A 17,809-nucleotide genomic window follows, 5' to 3' on the forward strand; every position below is an offset into this window, starting at 1 on the left:
ATTATTTACGCAAAAAAAAAAAAAGCTTAAACAAAACAGGTTATAACAAGCTCTTATTTCTTTCCTAATGGTTTAACTGTGTAGGAATAGATACATTGACATTGTTAATTACAGCAATGATGCTTTCGAAAATTAGTAATTTAAGTTTTTCTGAATATCAGTGTAAAAGAAATATCAAAATGGTGAGATACACACCAGATAGGAATCTACACTAAGTCAGTTGTAACAAAATCGTAGACTCAAGCACAGTAGACTGTAAAAATATGTTTTCAATGTTGTAACAAATAAGACCAAAACAACCATACGTAACACATGTTTTAATGTGCCATTAATTGACTTTTCTGACTGATAGAAAGGACTTCTCTATTAGAGTGGGAAAGTCTGAGAAAAACAGAAGACATCACAAGACTGTCATATTTAACTTGTCCTGACAGGGAAGTTGAAATGAATTAGGTTAGTCTGGCATACAGCGTTCAAATCAGAATAAATGTGCTCCACAGAAATGATATGAAATATTCTTTGCATTTGAAATCACTTCTTACTTAAATTCTTAGAAACATCACAGTTCAAAGCCTTTGGTTTATTTTGGGGCTTTGTATTATATTATTTTGCCCCATAACCAGTCCTATTTTCATGCTGCATGTAAAAGAAAGTAACTAAATGCAATGTTCTTCATGTTCTTAATCCAACTGTTGTTTAAACCAACACAATTGAGAACATTATGATCTTTTAGTAAGTTTCAGGGTTTTATTTAAAAGTCTTTTGAAACACAAAAGGATTTCCTCTGTTTCCAGTTGCATTGACTCATTCTTCTTATTTAGTTAGCTATAAATAGTCTTCATATGAGCTCTGATGTGCTTCTTTCTTCAGTCAGATGTTTGTACAGACATTCTTGACAGTTCCTTTTAATTCCTTTCTTAATTTTTTAATTATGTATTTGGAAAGGCAAGTAATTTTTAGTTACTAGGCGGAACTGGTTTCTTCCTCATCTTCTTCAGAGTCAGTGTCATCATTGTAGAAGTGAATTGTCGCTTGTACTGGAAAGTTAGCCAGAACCTTCTCTCCAATGTTATTAAGAAACTTTTGGCATTTGGATTTAGGCAAATAAAGTCTGATAAGAAAGCATATTGAAAGAGAAAAATTAAAATCATGAGACAGCTAACGTAGTTTGGCTATTAAAATCTATTTTTTTTCTTTCTCTGAAGGCAGAAAAATCCTGGGGCTCCTTCTCCTTTAAAATAAGAGTTGCTGACTAAAATGTACTATTAACTTCAAATTACCTCAGTTGCTTTGTTCATATTTTGTAATATATTTATCTAAGGTCCCTCCATGATAAAGTGTTGACAGGGCAGTGATGTGTGCTTGAGATTTTTTGTTTTGTTTTAGCACAGTACATGGACATGTCCTGTGTGATTGCAAGAAGGCTGAAGAACGTTATGTGATTCTGGAATTAAGATTAAGACACCACAATAAGATAGGGGTGGGTTGCCTCTTGCACAGAGGTTGATCTTAGTTTTTTTTTAGTGTCTTCAACTGGAAGAGATTTATTTCAGAATTACTTTTTTTTTTTTTTTTTTTTTAATCTTGAATAAGTATTAATTTACAATTCAGGTTTTCACCTGTTTTTCCACTAAAGCAAAATTTTGTTTGGTCTTTTTACATATGTTCATGAGCTTTGCATGCGTATGTGTGCACATCTATTCCTTCGTTCCACTTTTGCCAGTTTTCAACTAATTTAAAATTTGCTTGTAATAAAGAGGGATTTTCCATTAATTTTCCTCTTGTAATTACAAGTTCACATCAGGGATTTCTGTATCATTAAACCATACAGAATTTAAATGGGAGTGGAAAGACTTGTAATTCCTCCAAGAATAGGAAATAGAGGAAAAGATTACCTGGAATTCAATTTTTATTAAAGAACAAATTTCAGCAGACTCAAGACAAATATGGGTAACAAATCACATGGCACTAGTATCTGTTCATGTTCACTATCTGGCATTTGTAAATTTGGAATAACATGTAAGATATTATATATTATTATTATGTTATTATATATTATATGGAGATACAAATTAGATTAAGTTGGATGTTTTTTTAAGGTGACTTTTTTCTCATTTTCATTACTGGAGTATTCTTTCATGTTCTGTTCAGCCTGGGCATTTTTCCTTGTGGGAAGATAAATATCAACAAATTTTGGTGAGTTGTTAAAATGCACCGTGACAAAACGACACTCCAGAGACAAAGTAATAATTTCCCTAGAAGAAATATTTTCTTTCAGCATGTTTTCTTCCCTGAATCGAGTGATGGTATTTAACTCACCTCACTGGATGTTGAAACCCCAGGGCTCCTTTTGATCTAAAATTTGTTAGCTGACCATCTGGTTGTGACTGTAAAGAGACACGCTTATGATATAGAATAGGTTAAAAATGAAGATTTCACTCTTTTCTTCTACAAACAACTGTAAAATTATGTGACTATGTTCCTTTCTTTGATATTCTGAGTTTTTTTATTCCATTGTCCAGATATTATTTGTGCCTGTACGCTGCCCATAGCTGTGCATTTAACAAACAGTTTCAACTTGTATATTGTATGAACCATAAAGCTATGAAGTATTGTACATTCTGCCTAAGGCTGTATAGAATATCTGTTTTTAGATTGGTGGTCTAGTAATGCCACCAAACAGAACTTCAGTGATTGAAAGGATTTTCAGTCAGTTTAAGAGACTGGGGGGTTTAAGGTATTATAGAATACACCTCTATCTATACTAGGCAGCAGATTGGAGGTGGAATGTTCAAGTCTAAGCAAGCTTAGTTGTAATCAGAGATCCCATGAGTGCATTAAGAATCCAACAATTAAGTCAAGAGACAACTGGTATCTGACATTTCTATTTACTGATTTTAAAAGCAAGCATTTTTGATAGAATAAACTAGGCAGCAAAAATGAATTTTAGATTTCAATACAAAATTTGGCAAATACTAATTTCTTTCAAAATAAGTTCACAATAATAGTAAGAGCCTGCAAATGTTAACATTACCAAATCCTATTAAGACTGCAAACCTGAAAGCATCTCCCAAAGTCACTGATTCCTATAACTTGGTCTCGTGAACATGTGTTCTCTACTATATCTTCAATAAGACATCTATTAGTGTTAGCATAAACTTAACCTTGCATAAATAGTAAAATTTTACCCTGTTGTGGTAGAACTGCTAGTGAAAAGAAGAAAAAACGAAGATGACTTATGCCACTGTCAGAACAATTCATTCGTTTTTCTGAGGAAGTAGGTTTCCAAATGAGTATTTTGATGGGCCCCAAAAAACCCTTTGGTTACAGATCATGCAAGGTATCTTACAGAATTTCCTCTGTACCTTTCATGTCGGCCCTTTTCTCCCGTGTCTGCCTGTCTTGTAGCCAACATGTTTTGTCTCAAGCCTGATGTTGGTTTTTAAGCAGAGACTCGTTTACTTTTTTTCCACAGCACCTGGTAAAATGGACTCCTGATCTGGCTGAAAATTGTAGTGTGATCGTAATATCTATGTTAAATAATAGACACCATATGCAGTTTTTCCCCTTTCATACCTATGTTAAAATTAAATTAGTCTTTTTACCTTTATTGACCCGTTTTTCTGCCATTTTCTGTTCAGAACACATATTTTTAAAAATAATATATGCATTAATTGGTATTTACTAAATACATTGTAAGCATATACTTTTCAGGTTGAAATACAGCATCCTATAACGCCAATTAATTGCAAATCTGATTCAGTCAGAAACCTCAGTAATTTGCTGAAGAAGATGCCTGTTGTTTTCCACAGCTGTGGGATGTACCTATGCATTACTGAGCATCTCCTGTGATAATAGGACAACTCTCATCCTTAGCAAATTTACAGATGCTTCTGGGAATGATGCTGTTCCACAGGTTTTCCCCACGGTGCCTGCCAGGAGCATGGCACTCCAGCAGATCTGTACAGCTATAGCCTCCACCTTCAGGAGACAAAAAGTACACGATAAAAAAGGCATTACATGTATTAGAATGTGTTAGAAATTGCAAACATTTTAAGATTTATGCCAAGGAAAGTTGTTGTCCTAACCTGCTGATCCTTTGGGAAAAAAAAAAGTTGAAGATGTAGCCACGAATCTGATGCTGCAAAAACTCATTAGCGTGCTCAAAACTAAGCACTAAAGCACCATTTCAATACTTTTTTAAGTTTGCAGTATTGGGATCTATGTTGAATGTGCTTATATCTCTCTTCAGTTTTATCTTCTTAACTAATAAATCTTCCTAAATGAAAAAGTAAATATAGTTATTAATTGGTGGGCCTTTCGGAGTTGGAGTTTGCCAATAAGAGCTTTTAAATTGATTTTTCTGTTGATTTTCTATCTGCTTTAGCTATAGCAACATCCCCCTCAAAAAAAAAAAAAAAAAATCAATCAATACAACTGTGCACCTGAAGATATTTTTTTTAATTTCACCTCAAAATTATTTTCACCCAAAATTTTTTCTCCCCTGTACAAAATCTCACATATGAATTAAGAGTGGAAATTTCAAACAGAGAATATTCTTATTTTTGTAAAGAAATAAAAACTGATGTTAAACTGTCTTAATAAGCAGTGTTTTCTGCAGCTAATGATTCTAAATCTGGCACAAAATTAGAGATACATTTAAACATTGCCATGCATGGAGCATCATAATTGGAAACATTTGTCAGTGCTGAAGAAAGTACTTTGAAATTGAAAAAGGAAATGATTAAAAGACCGAGCCTCGCTTGCTGCGTTCCGATAGCTTTCATTTCTGCACCTGTTTTCGATAAGGATTATTTTCTCCAGAATTTAATCTCACCATTTGTTGATTCTCTGTCATTTCACCATCCCTGGCTGTGGGCATCCAGGGCCTCCATAAAACAGGGCTGCTGAAAGATTAAGATAAAATAGCGTTCCCACAATTAATTCTCTGTGGTAATATCCATAGAGTACCCATAAAATAGTTCTTTTGTTAGTGTCTGCTGAAGTCTTTTGAAAAAAAAAAAAGCAACATGACTTTTTTTTTTTTCCTCAACACGTTTTGATCACAAAATAGATATATCCCAAGTTGCAAAAGACTTGTTTTGATATGATGAGTCTGATTTCTATGGCAATATTGGTCTGTCTTCTGTGTATGATCTCATTAAACAAACTAGATAATCACTTGTACATTTATAACTATGGTAATATTTCCTACTAAAATTTCACAGAAGTATTTTCTATTTATGTACCACTGCTGCAAAATGATAAGTAACTCTTCATCTTTGGCGCTATGTCTAATTAATGGTTACTTATGATCACTGAGTGCCTGATCATTTATTGATTAGACAACGTTAAAGTATCATGGGAGATTGGATCTAATTACTATTTTTTTAATAGGGGAAATTGAAAAGTTATATCAGATGCAAAAGCTAAATAAGTTTAAAAAAAAAAAAAAAGAACAGTTATTGCAAGCTTATTATTCATTTGCTTTTGTTTAGAAATATATTCTGAAATACTTGACTGAAAAGGATAAAATATCAGAAAAACAAAATATCAGTCCCAAATTAAAAGTTAAAAAAAAGCTTAAAAAGTTAAAAAAGTTAAACTTTTTCTGCCTGCTGTTTCTGAATTTAAAAATTGTGTTTCGTTTTCTGCACAAATCTAGAATTACTGCATTCAAATGGTACTTACAGTCTGAGCTTCTTGGCAGTCTTTAAAGTGACCATATTCATGTTCTTTCTGGTGGAATCCATTTACTGATATTTATGATATAGCTGGCAGTCTATTTTAAAGGGAATAGCTACGCTTAGAGATTTCTCTCCTTAAAGTGGTTTCCTTTTTTAAGGAAATCCTATTTTTTTCAGTAATTCTGGAGTTTGGAAGGAGTCAGGAGTCTGCCTGTCTCTGCCTTACCTCTCTGGCTGCTCTCTTGGATTGAGTGAGTGTTGCTGGGCATCTCTGGAGCACTGACAGATGTGATCCACTGTAGCCTGGAGCAAGAAATCTACAGCTGCACCCTCCATGGTTTTTGATGATCTAAAGCCTGCTGTTTCTGTGGCAGGCTGGCTGCTTGTCTTGGCCTCTCAGCCCCTCCTTTATCTTAACTCCCAAAGCATACTTACCTAAAACAAACATGGCCTCAGGTAAAAGGAAAGAAACATCCTTAATGAGTGTTCTTTTGACTCCTCCAAATAGTTCAAAGATGTTGTTCTCATGTGGTCAGACTCCTGGTGAGAGCAATTATAGAGAAACAGACTATTAAACTTAAGATAACAAATCACATTGAATATTGTGTCCTTTATCTTTCTGTTGCCATTTTATACTCCTTGTATGACTTGGGAAAATGCATCAGAATCCAGTCTTAAAGAAGTGTAATGGAGACTTGAAGAGAATTTTAATTACAGAGTAAATGTTACAGTGAATGAAATCTTTTCCATCTTCTAACTGTAAAACACAAAAAGATACCAAAAATCAGTGATGGTGAGAGGACAGGCCTAGTGCCTGCCTCAGACTCTGGGGATAGTTCTTTAATTTGTTTGCTATTTGATGGAAGGAGAAAAAATTTTATGCCAAAAACGATTACTTCATCTATCAAGAAATAAGGGTTATGAATATCATTTCTTTGAGGCAAGTTTTATTTCACAATATGCAATATGCTTTAAATCTACAAAGGCTGAGCACAAACTGTCTTAGTCCAAGCTTTCTTCCCAGTGTTTTCATTTGTATTGAAAATTACTAGTTACCCACTGTATTGTACAAGAGCAATTTATTACTTGATATGTAAAATTATCTGTTCTCATTGTTAAGGTTCATTGCAACAGTTCATTTGTTTTCTTTATTTTGCAACTACTGCAGAGATGCAAGTGGATTGTAAGAGCCTTTTGCTGAATTATTTTTCCTGTGGTGCTGCTTACACATTGGCAACAAAAAGAACAGATTGATCTACCAAGTACAATTGCTTTATGCTGTCAACTTTCTTTCCAGACTGAGAAAAATGATTTTGTTTACTGAACATAGAATATCCATTGATTATTTGATACAAATTAGGTCCCTTCTAGCTGACTGAGCTGGAGAACCCATCAAAATGGTGATTTTGTGTGGACACTGAAAATTCTTTGTTGGAGACAGGTTCTTATTACATAAGCCTTCATGGCCCTTTCTCAAGCTCTGATACAGCTGAGGGTAGCACATGTTCAGTCAACGTCAAAGGGCAGGACTCACAAATGAGGACCACTGGATATGCTTTCTTGAAAGACTTCATTTTCCACTGAAATGGTTCTGTATTAGAAGGCATAACTTGGCACATGGGATTTTTGCTTCTAATTAAATATCCTTTGTCCATCAGGGAAGAGATTAAGTAATATTTGAAGGACTAATTTTCTTACATTGATGCAAGTTGTACAGTTGTTATTAGCTACTTGACTGATAAAAATAATAGCATTGCAGTTGTACTTTTGTTTTTGAAGTAGCCTTGAGTAACATTTTCTGTAATTTGATTTATTGAACTCCAACTTTTGCATTAATTTTCTCCACTTTTGTAACAGCCATTCCTGCTGTGACTACTAGATGCAGTTTAAACTCAAAGATCAAATCCCTTAAACTACCTTGTGGAAAGCACTGAAAATATGGATTAGAAAATTCTCAGTCAACACCTACTCTGTCCTGTGTTTAAATGCTTTGTAGAATTTGTAAATCTATAACTAAGTAAAAAAAGACGCAAAGAAGAAAACATATGTATAATCTTTGTAAGTTTTAACATTTATGTATCAAAATCAGTACAATTATTGGAATGAACAATGTGGTGAGTAATGTTCAAATAACAAATTGTATGTTAAATAGTAACATGGTTACTAAGAAAAAAAAGGTGAACTTTATAAGTAACCTAAATTATAACTGACTATCTTGCTAAATCACTGTCTTAAATACACATATGTAATTGCATCAGCTTAGTTTTGTTTAGATCAAATTTAGCTTGATAGTCAAAAAGGAAGTTAATTACACAACTGATGCTTACAGTCCCAATCTTGCAATCGGATCCACATGTGAGGATAATTGATTTCTAGTTCTAGACAGAAGCTGCCAACAAGGGTATTAGCGCAGAACTGGAGCCTGAGCTACTAAAATACAGCTCTCTATAATATACAAAGTTATCAAACAAATCTGTTGATAAAGCCCTGCAAGACCAAGTCTGCTACAAATTAAAAAAAAAAAAAAAAAAAAAAAAGCTTTTGTTAATGAAACTGTAATATAAACTACTGTAACTCTTGGTAACATTGTAGAAAAATATAAGTTAATATTTTGCTGGAGATTTGCTGGACAAAAAGCTGGACATGAGCCAGCAGAGCGAGCTGCTCAGAAGGCCAACAGTATCCTGGGCTACACCAAAAGAGGGGTGGGCAGAAGGGAGAGGGAGGTGATTGACCCCCTCTGCTCTGCCCTCATGAGGCCCCATCTTGAGTACTGCGTCTAGACTGGGGCCCCCCACACAAGAAGGATGGGGAGCTGTTGGAGCAGATCCAGAGGAGGGCACAAAGATGAACAGAGGGCTGGTGCACCACTCCTTTGAAGACAGGTTGAGGGAGCTGGGCTTGTTTTGTCTGGAGAAGGACACGGGGAGATCTCATTGCGGCCTTCCCAACACTTGAAGGGAGCTTATAAACAGGGGGGAGGCTGACTTTTTACATGGTCTGATAGTGGTAGGACAAGGAGGAATGGCTTTAAACTAAAAGGGGGAAATTTAAGTTAGATGTTAGGAGGAAATTCTTTCCCCAGCAGGCAGTGAGGCGCTGGCACAGCTGCCCAGAGAAGCTGCGGTGCCCCATCCCTGGAGGTGCTCAAGGCCAGGTTGGATGGGGCCCTGGGCAGCAGAGCTGGTGGGGGGCAGCCCTGCCCATGGCAGGGGTTGGGGTGGGTGGGCTTTGGGCTCCCCTCCAGCTTAAGCCCTATCACTGCACTGCCTTATAAAATCTCTCTCTAGATTTCCTGTAGGCCTCCTTTAGGTACTGAAAGGAACAACTGTATCTTGAAATATATTTAAATTCAATTCGAGGAGCTGTATTTGACAAAGGAAAGAAAATACTGATACTGTTATCTCTTTTTCCCAGAAGCAGGGTTTATTTTTCACACTTCTAATACTTACTGAGAGTAACTTTGGCAGATTTGATCTGATTTTAAAGGAATTTGGGACAGCGTATCAAGAGAGAAATGGACCATAAGATAATTATTTTGTGTTTCTGTGGGAAACTCGTTTTACTCAGTTATTATTTTTTTTTTAAATGAAAGCACATATGCATTTGCAAGAATAAATAATATGCAGAATGAATTGCTGCAGACAGGAGACAGGATAACTCTACAGCATTTACAGATTCATATATATTAGCTGGTGTTAAACATATCATAAAAACATTTGGAGCCATTAATAGCATATAAAGCTCCTCAGAAATGAATTGAAAGTCATTCATGAAGCACATCAGAGCTATTTTCATAATACTCATTTTAAAGTGGGGGGGGGGGTGGGGGGGGGGGGGAAGGCTTCTTAACATTTTATGTTCCATGGCAGTGCAGGCTTCCTGTTGTGAGTCATATGGGAGAGCCTAGATGGACTTAACCCCTCCAGACTGAAGCTGGTCTTTCTGTCCTGTTTGGAAGGGGTTATTTCCTCCCTGTCTGCAGGCAGAAATTAGAAATTTAGCTTATTCCCTTTATTCAGAATTTACCTCATTTTCTTTGTAAACCATTTCACATCTCTGTGTGTCTGTTTTCTATATCTTGCAACATCTTTCTGTGAACTGTGCTCAGTGAAAGGGTAGATAACAGCAGGACAAGGGGAAATGGTTATAAGCCGAAGAAGGGAAGATTTAGATTGGATGTCAGGGGGAAGTTCTTTACTATGAGAGTGGTGAGGTGCTGGCAAAGGCTGCCCAGAGAGGTTGTGGATGCCACATCCTTGGAGGTGTTCAAGGCCGAGTTGGATGGGGCCCTGGGCAGCCTGGTCTAGTATTAAATGGGGAGGTTGGTGGCCCTGCCTGTGGCAGGGGGGTTGGAGATTTGTGATCCTTGAGATCCCTTCCAACCTGGGCCATTCTGTGATTCTGTGTCGGAAAAAAAGGCAAGTGTTCTGTTAAGTCTGAGAGCTAATATTACACACTGCTCCTTTTCAAGGCTTCCTTCCACCCTCCTTTATGGGGAAACTGACATGCTTATTTTAGGATATCTATTTTAGTAAATATCCTAGTATGTTCATGGCCTTGATTTCATAACAATACAAAAATGTTTCCCAATATAAAATACTTAACATTTTAACCAGAGCTTTTCACGATTAAGTCTAAGCTACACTATGATCAAAATCTGAATACCTACAGCAACTTTATGGCTTCAAATTAGAGAGAATATTCCAACATTTCACTGTCTTCAAATAGTGACTGCATGTATATTTCTCTGCTATAGGTTCCCTTGGATAACGAAATTTTTACTCAATTTTCTCATGCACTCATGAACTTTTCCTGAGCAAAGGATCCCAAACAAATAGAGAAATAAATAAAAATCTAGTTGATCATATTCAGTGCTGTCATTGAATACAGCGGGATTAAACGAAGTATGTTGCTCATCGTGCAAAGGTTATATAAACAGTTGTGTTTTGCAGTGTGCTCTGAAGGTCAGCAATGTGGGTACTAGTGAACTATTACAGAGAAAGTGAATTCCAAGGCTAAGAGCTTTCTTTTGAGGCTGTGTATACTTTGCTTGTTTTCCTTCTTTTGATGTGCCTGTCTAAGTATTTTGACTTCCCCTGTAAGATAAAGCCACATAAGGAAACAGTGTATAATGGAAAATTGTGACTACTAGAGACTTTGTTGCCCTGTCTATAGAATATATACAGGGAATATAGCAGCAGAGCCACCATGCTGATACTTTTTCGGCTTGAAATGAAGGGAGGGAGCTGTTTGAATTGTTTGATCATTCAACTGAAACTGTTAACTGTTTCAGGCATGCTCTGTGGAAATCAAAATTATGTCAGAGATTTCTGCCATTTTGGATAAGCTTTCACTGTGAGTGCAGATTTAAAAAAAGAAAAAGGTTGTCATGGTGCTATAGTTCTCATGGTGTTCTTCATTTTTTTTTTCCCTCCCATGCCAACATGCACAGGTCCAGTGTGTTCCTTGTTTATCAAAAATGCCACTGTGATGTTGATAGTGACCCTTTTAGAACACTGTGGTTTTAGAATAGCTATTTTAGTAAATTTGAGTGCATACTAGGCCTTGAGTTCAGAGTAGTAAAAAAGAATGTAGCTTTGTGCTCTGTTAAGGAAATGCTTGTTACGTATCATCCAGGTGCATTCACATTGGTGCCATTATTTCTATTAGCCTTTTTACATTTTCTTCTCTTTTTCCCCTCTCCCTTTTTACTCATGCACTGAATACCCACTGGGATCAAGCTGATCATAGAATCATAGAACATCCTGAGTTGGAAGGAACTTATAAGGATAAGTGACTCCAAAACCTCACTCCAAATATCAGCACACAAAAATCACATAATATGTCTCAGAGCGTTGTCCAGACACTTCTTTAACTCTGGCAAGTGCCATGCCCACCGCCCTGCGGTGCAGCCCCTTTCCCTGACCCCCAGCTGCCCTCCCCTGACGCAGCTCCATGCCGTTCCCTCGGGCCCTGTCGCTGTCACACAGAGCAGAGCTCAGCGCTGCCCCTCTGCTCCCTGTGAGGAGCTGCAGCCGCCATCAGGCCTCCCCTCAGCTCCTCTGCTCTGCGCTGAGCACAGCCAAGAACCTCAGCCGCTCTTCATACATTTTTCCCTCTACATCCTTCGCCATCTCAATAACTTTCATGCCTGTGCCAGAGGAGCAGCAGATACCTTGTGTAAGCCGTTTTGGCTTCCTGTGTAGTGGCAAGCTGTGTCTGCAGCACACGGCACATGCGCATGGTGTCATTTTATTCCCCAACACACTCTTCTTCATCAGTTCAACAACAGGCCCCTTGGGATACTGATTTCATGTTTCTCATTTGGTGATATGGTCAAATCAAATGAAAACAAGTGTGTCATCTTGTTGCTGCTGTACTCTTTGGTAGCTGTCCTGTTGCACAGATGGGACCTGAGGTCCATCGCTCCACCTGCTGTGTTTGTGAATGGGAGATGCTGCTCCCAGAAGGTGCAGAAGGCTCTGAAATTAGCTCTGGTGGCAAAGTGGAGTCATTTCTGAGGAAACTGAGAATAATTCCTTGCTTCTGTATTGGAAAAAAAAGTAACAGATACTTACACTTGGCTGATCTGCTAGACACTTTCGTACAACCCATCCCATGCAGCTGATGGGATAAACAGATTTGTATAGCAGAAACACGAACCCAGTCCCTGCAATTTGCAGCCTTATCACAGATAGGAACATGAGACATGCAGGGCTGCATAGCGGAGCTCATAACCTGCAATGCTACACTGCTAAGTAGAATCATACAATCACAGAATCTTTAGTTCTTTACTATGAGAGTGGTGAGGTGCTGGAACAGGCTGCCTAGAGAGGCTGTGGATGCCCCATCCCTATAGGCAACGTTCAAGGCCAGGTTGGATGGGGCCCTGGGCAGCCTGGTCTAGTATTAAATGAAGAGGTTGGTGGCCCGGCATGTGGCAAGTGGGGTTAGAATTTGATGATCCTTGAGGTGGTCTTCCAACCCTGGCCATTCTGTGATTCTGTGAATCACAGGGTGGCTGGGATCAGAAGAGACCTCAAGGATAACCTTTTTTATTACTATTGATTTTTTTTCCCTTGCCATGTTGTTCTAAGCACAATCTCGCATACTCCGTGGCATCAAACACCGCTCCCACCCAACAGCACGCGCTAGCAGACCGCGAAGCGCCTCAGCCGGCCGCGAGGACAGACCGCTATAGCCTCGCTCACCTCCGCCCGCCGCCGGCATCCAATCAGAGTGGTCTATGGCAACCAATCAGATCGGCCGACGGCTCGCCCAGCCGGTTCGCCCCTTTTTCTCCGGCGGACGCGGCTCGGGGGGAGAGCAAGGCGGTAGGAGGGCGGGGCGGGAGGCGGGGCGGAGGCTCCGCTAGGCGCTCGCCGGCCGGTGGAGGCGGGGCTGGGCGGGGGGACGCCCGCCATGCTGATCACGCTCTGCTACCTCTACCTATGGGCGCGCTGGGGGCCTTGCTCGGCCGCGCTCATCCGCCGCACCGTGCGCCGCCTCCACCGCTCCCGTTGCTCCTTCACCTTCTGCTGCTCCGCCGGCCCTGCGGCGCCTCCGGCTCATCCTCCGCTCAGGCCAGCACCGCCCGAAGAGCGAGTCTGCCTCAGGATAGGAAACAAAGTCTTCTTCACGGACGAGACGCAGGTACGTGCGAGGGAGGGAGAAACGAGGGACGGCGGCCTCCTCCGTTACCGCGATCCCGAAGGAGGAGCGAGCGTCCGCTCCCCTGGCTGTGCCGCGCTGTCCTCGCCCGTCAGTGGCCGAGCTTCGCCAGTACGGCTTTTATTATGGAAAACTGCCTGCTTCTCTGGACTCAGAACGTTACCTCGGGTGAGGAAAACGCGATGCGAAAAACGCCATCGCGTTGGTGCAGATGGGCAGCGGTGGAAGAGAAGCACGCAGTACCTGGAGGTGTTCCGCTTAGTTTCAGTTTTACTTTAGGATACGGTAAGCTTGCTGTCAGCCTTGCAGGCTCAGAAATGGAACTCCTTGGGCACCGCTCCTCCCTACGGGTCATCTGATTTATTTGAATTAAGATTGGGATTATCTGTAACTAAATGCCTCAGTAAGGCTGAGGGCAGGTATCATCTTGCTTGTGTCCCCTGCCCCCCGTTTTTGTTTTTTTTTTTTCCCCCCCGATTTTCAGAATTGTTCATGTGTTTGTGAAAGTTATTTCAGTTATTACACATTTTACATAAGTGAGTATTACAGAAATCATAGAAACACTAGGGTTTGAAAAGGACCATGATGATCATCTAGTTTCAACCCCCCTGCCACGGACAGGGCTGCCAACCACTGTATATTTATGATACGTGTTGTTGGCAAAGGCTTTTCCAGAAGCAGGAAAGCTGATTTTTGGGTGGCGCTGTGCAGAGCCTAGAGTTGCACTTAATGACCCTTATGGCTTCATTCCAACTCGAGATAATTCTATGAAGTTAACTGCTCTGCAAGGCCGGTTTCAGTGCAGTGCAAGCAAAGGTGCAAATGGAATGGATTCAAAAGGAGTTTCTTGCAATCCAATGATTGAACTATTTCATACTTAGAAGAGATGGTGGCAGCATCTCTCACAGGGCAGTTAAGCAGTTGATAAGTCCTTGAAAACAAAATCAAGTTTTTTTTCCATGTCTTCAGAGAAGTACTATGTAAATGGCAGAGTCCTGTGCTGTAATGAACATCAAGAGCAGAGTTCTGTGTAAGCAGTGGAAAGTTCTGTGTAAATGTGAAATATGAAATCATATTTCAACAAGTCCATGCTTTGCTCCACTTCTGCTCATGTCTAATATAGCTTCTCCCAGTCCTTGCATATTAAGCACATTTCTTTTTGTCTGCTACGCTCTAAATGCAGACTGACTTCATAAGCTTGTCAGTTTCTGTTTGTGCAAGTTAGGAAAATCTCAAAGGAATTGCATTTTGGCTTGATGTTTGACATAAAGTCAATGCTCTTATTCACAGTGTATTTGTCTCTTTAAAAAGTGCTTTGGAAGTTATGAGCTGTATTTGCTGGATTGCCTGTGCAAAAGGCCTGCTGCCCTACACCCTGTTCCTGTGAAACGTGAGGGTTCTGACTTAACTGTATTACAGACAGAGGCAGTATTGCTGTGGAATGCTGCATCATCCATTGAACACTGGAAGAAGAAGGAAAAAAAAAAAAAAAAAAAAAAAAAAAACTATCATGCTTTTGGCCTCTAGAAAGCTAGCTGAGCTACGCTGGTTTCTAAATAGCAACCTAATAAGTTTCTTTCTTCCCCCTCCTCCGCCCAGTTAATCAAACTGAACATCTAAGGTAATACAAAGCTTCAATAGTTTGGCTCACTTTCCTGGGGAAGGTAGAAATGTTTATTTTTGCAGCTTCCATGCTCAGAAAAGCTGGTTGGATGGCAAGCTAGCCAGACTGTCCTCTTGAAGTTAAGTTATACAAAGAAATCCTAATACTGCAGTGTTTCTATTTACATGTGGAATCATGTCTATGTGTGGTATGTTTTATGGAAATTTTCTCACACTTCTACATAGAGTTACCAAAGGAATACAAAGCTGTGTTTCTAGTATAGTGGTACTAAAATAGCTATTTCTTTTACTATTTACAACTTTTAAAATATGGTGGGAGAAATAATGTCAGTACAGTATTGTACAATTAACAAATGTACAGTTAGAAGAGTGGCATGGTTAGGATGGTATTTTACAGGTTCATAGTTAGAAAGATTATCGTGGTAGAGAGACAACATAAAATGAAATGCTCACCCATGTCTTCAGCTCCCAGTATAAAATTCCACAAGGAGGAATCTCCAGAAGAGATCCTTCCCTATGGGCAGTCAGCCCTTTAACGGGGTCTAGGAGAGGTGCAGCCAGGCTCCGCTCCTTCTGGTCACACAGCTGAATTGCCTTTACATGTGCTCCCAGGGCTGACTCAGTTCTTGCCTCAGGTGATCAATCAGTGGTTCAGGCCATGACTCAATAGTTCCCATACACATATCTACATTTTGTACTGATTTTTAGGAGGCACCTCCACAAAAATAAAGCTATTTATACATAACAGGCTTTACAAAAGAATTCTTAGAACTACAAGTTAGCTATCCTGAATATTAGAGCCATGTAATATACAGTCTTTAGGTTATTTATGGCTCATAGGCTGATGGATCTTTTGGCAGATGGATGTAGAGACAGTGTGTTCTACTTATCTGTGGGACTGTGTTTCTTGGAGAACTGTTACCTAACTGTAATGATTGCCATCTGAACGCTAGCCAGGTAATGGCACTGTGCTGACTGAGTGTGTGTGCTGTGTTATGACTGCCTACTCAGTCTCTATGAAAGCTCAAAGCAGTGCTCTTCCGCCATCAGGAACCAGCACTGAGATGGGAGAAGGAGGCAGGGCAGCCTGCAAGTGTGAGAGAGGAGGATTGGATTGAATGAAACATACTGCCAATGGCAGAGTCCAGTGGCAAGTGACCCAAGAAGGGCTCAGTGCCAATAGCACAGCTGTCTTCAGTGGCCCACTCAGCTGTATGCTTCTACTTTAAGGTTGAATGCTAGCATCTGAGTTGTCTTGAAAGCAACTCATCTTGATGTAGATGATCCATTTTTATTTTACTTTTAATATGTCCCCTCTTAATTGTTCAGGATGATTTCCCCTTTTTGCTTATGGAAGTTCTCTTCCTTGCAAAACTGTGGAGACTGTTCATGTAAAGCTGAAGAGTTAGATTTGAATTTGGTCTGGGGAAAATTCAAAAAAGAATTATTAAATCAGATGTTCCATTTAGAGACTTTTCCTTTCCTGTTTCTTTCAGCTCCTCGATGATTTAAACAGATGGAGTCTACTTCTCATTTCTCCTCTTATTTATCCTGATAAGTTACTAGAAGCGGAACATATAGCTTTTGTGACAGAAAGTGTTTCAGCTCAGGCAGATAACTTGCAGAAATTACCTGTGTCCTCAAAAGAGGTAAGCACTTCTCTTTGTTTTGTGTAAAGAAGGTAGTAGTGCAAAGTCTAGCATTGATATGCACATAGAATTAAGCATAACTCTAAATGCTTGAAGGAATAAATCAATCACAGATTTTGTACACTTATAGTGTTATTGGGAATAAAAATGTGATCTAGTCATTAAACAATCACTTTTAATACTCAAGTTCTATTTTTTACTTCAAATAAATGTATCAACATTTGATATTAAATACATTTTGATAATTTTTTCAAAGTCTATTGAAGTGAGGCCACAGTCAAATTCTTAATTTCTTTGTTTTTCTATAAAATGCAGTTGGGAAATGGTAATGATTCTTGTTTGAAATTTACAAATAACGTTTGATCTGTAATTCATAATACTGAAAAATGTTGTTGAGTTACAGAATGGACCTCATTGCTCACTGATGCAAGGAGAGAAGAGGTAGAAAGCCATGCATGCATTACTGGGTAGACAGTAGTAAAACATTGAGTCTGATTGCTGGAATAGCGTAAAATTGACTGAGTCCTCCACTAAATAGCTTATGCCCCAAGCTAGGACCACTATCTGGAGGGGCTAATTAGGTGTCCTCCTGAATTGTCCCTACTTAGCACCCCACAGAATCATCTGTCATCCTTACTTTCTGGCATCAGGTTACCAGGTTGTTAAAGATGCGGTTGCATCTGTAAGTAATTATGGTTCATCAGTTCCATGTTCTTCTCGTGGTGAGGGCTCCAGGCCTGAACACAGTACTCTAGATGGGGCCTCACAAGAACTGAATAGAGGGAGACAATCACCTCCCTCTCCCTGTTGGCAACCCCTCTTTTAATGCAGCCCAGAACATAGCTGGCCTTCTGGTCTGCAGGTGCACACTGCTGGCTCATGTCCAGCTTCTCATTTACCAGGACCTCCAAGTCCTTCTCCACGGGTCTGCTCTCAAGAGGTATTTTTCACGTGGAACATGTTAGTCTTTGCCTTCTAGAGGAATGATGTCCAGGTTAAGTGCTGCACCAGGCAAAATCATTATCTCTGTGAAGACCAGACTGTGAGGACTGGAGGTACTAGAAGTTAGTTCTGAACTGAAGCCTTTCTTGCTGAAGCCTATTGACCCTCGTCCCAGCTGGCCTCATAGCAGTAGCCACACTAGCTGGTTTGTAGATGCCTTTTTTTTTTTTTTTT

At 39.5% G+C, this 17,809-nt stretch overlaps 2 protein-coding genes across 2 annotated transcripts in view; one reads left to right on the forward strand and one right to left on the reverse strand.

The window, feature by feature from the left end:
- Positions 1-963: 963 nt before the first annotated feature.
- RIPPLY3 (ripply transcriptional repressor 3) lies at positions 964-6,023 on the reverse strand (the record flags this gene model as incomplete). Its single annotated transcript, XM_079546618.1, has 4 exons — positions 964-1,111; positions 2,320-2,387; positions 4,838-4,907; positions 5,914-6,023. The coding sequence occupies 4 exons, from the start codon at positions 6,021-6,023 to the stop codon at positions 964-966; spliced, it is 396 nt and encodes a 131-aa protein (XP_079402744.1).
- Positions 6,024-13,112: 7,089 nt separating this feature from the next.
- The window catches only part of HLCS (holocarboxylase synthetase), a gene marked incomplete at both ends in the record, with an annotated part of 111,790 nt that continues 107,093 nt past the window's right edge, over positions 13,113-17,809 (forward strand). Inside the window, 2 exons of the mRNA XM_079549385.1 lie at positions 13,113-13,343; positions 16,481-16,633. Coding sequence (XP_079405511.1) covers positions 13,113-13,343; positions 16,481-16,633 — 384 coding nt within the window. The remainder of the gene's footprint in view (positions 13,344-16,480; positions 16,634-17,809) is intronic.

This window comes from Tetrao urogallus (genome assembly GCF_951394365.1).
Source record: "Tetrao urogallus genome assembly, chromosome: 1".
Taxonomy (NCBI): Eukaryota; Metazoa; Chordata; class Aves; order Galliformes; family Phasianidae; genus Tetrao; species Tetrao urogallus.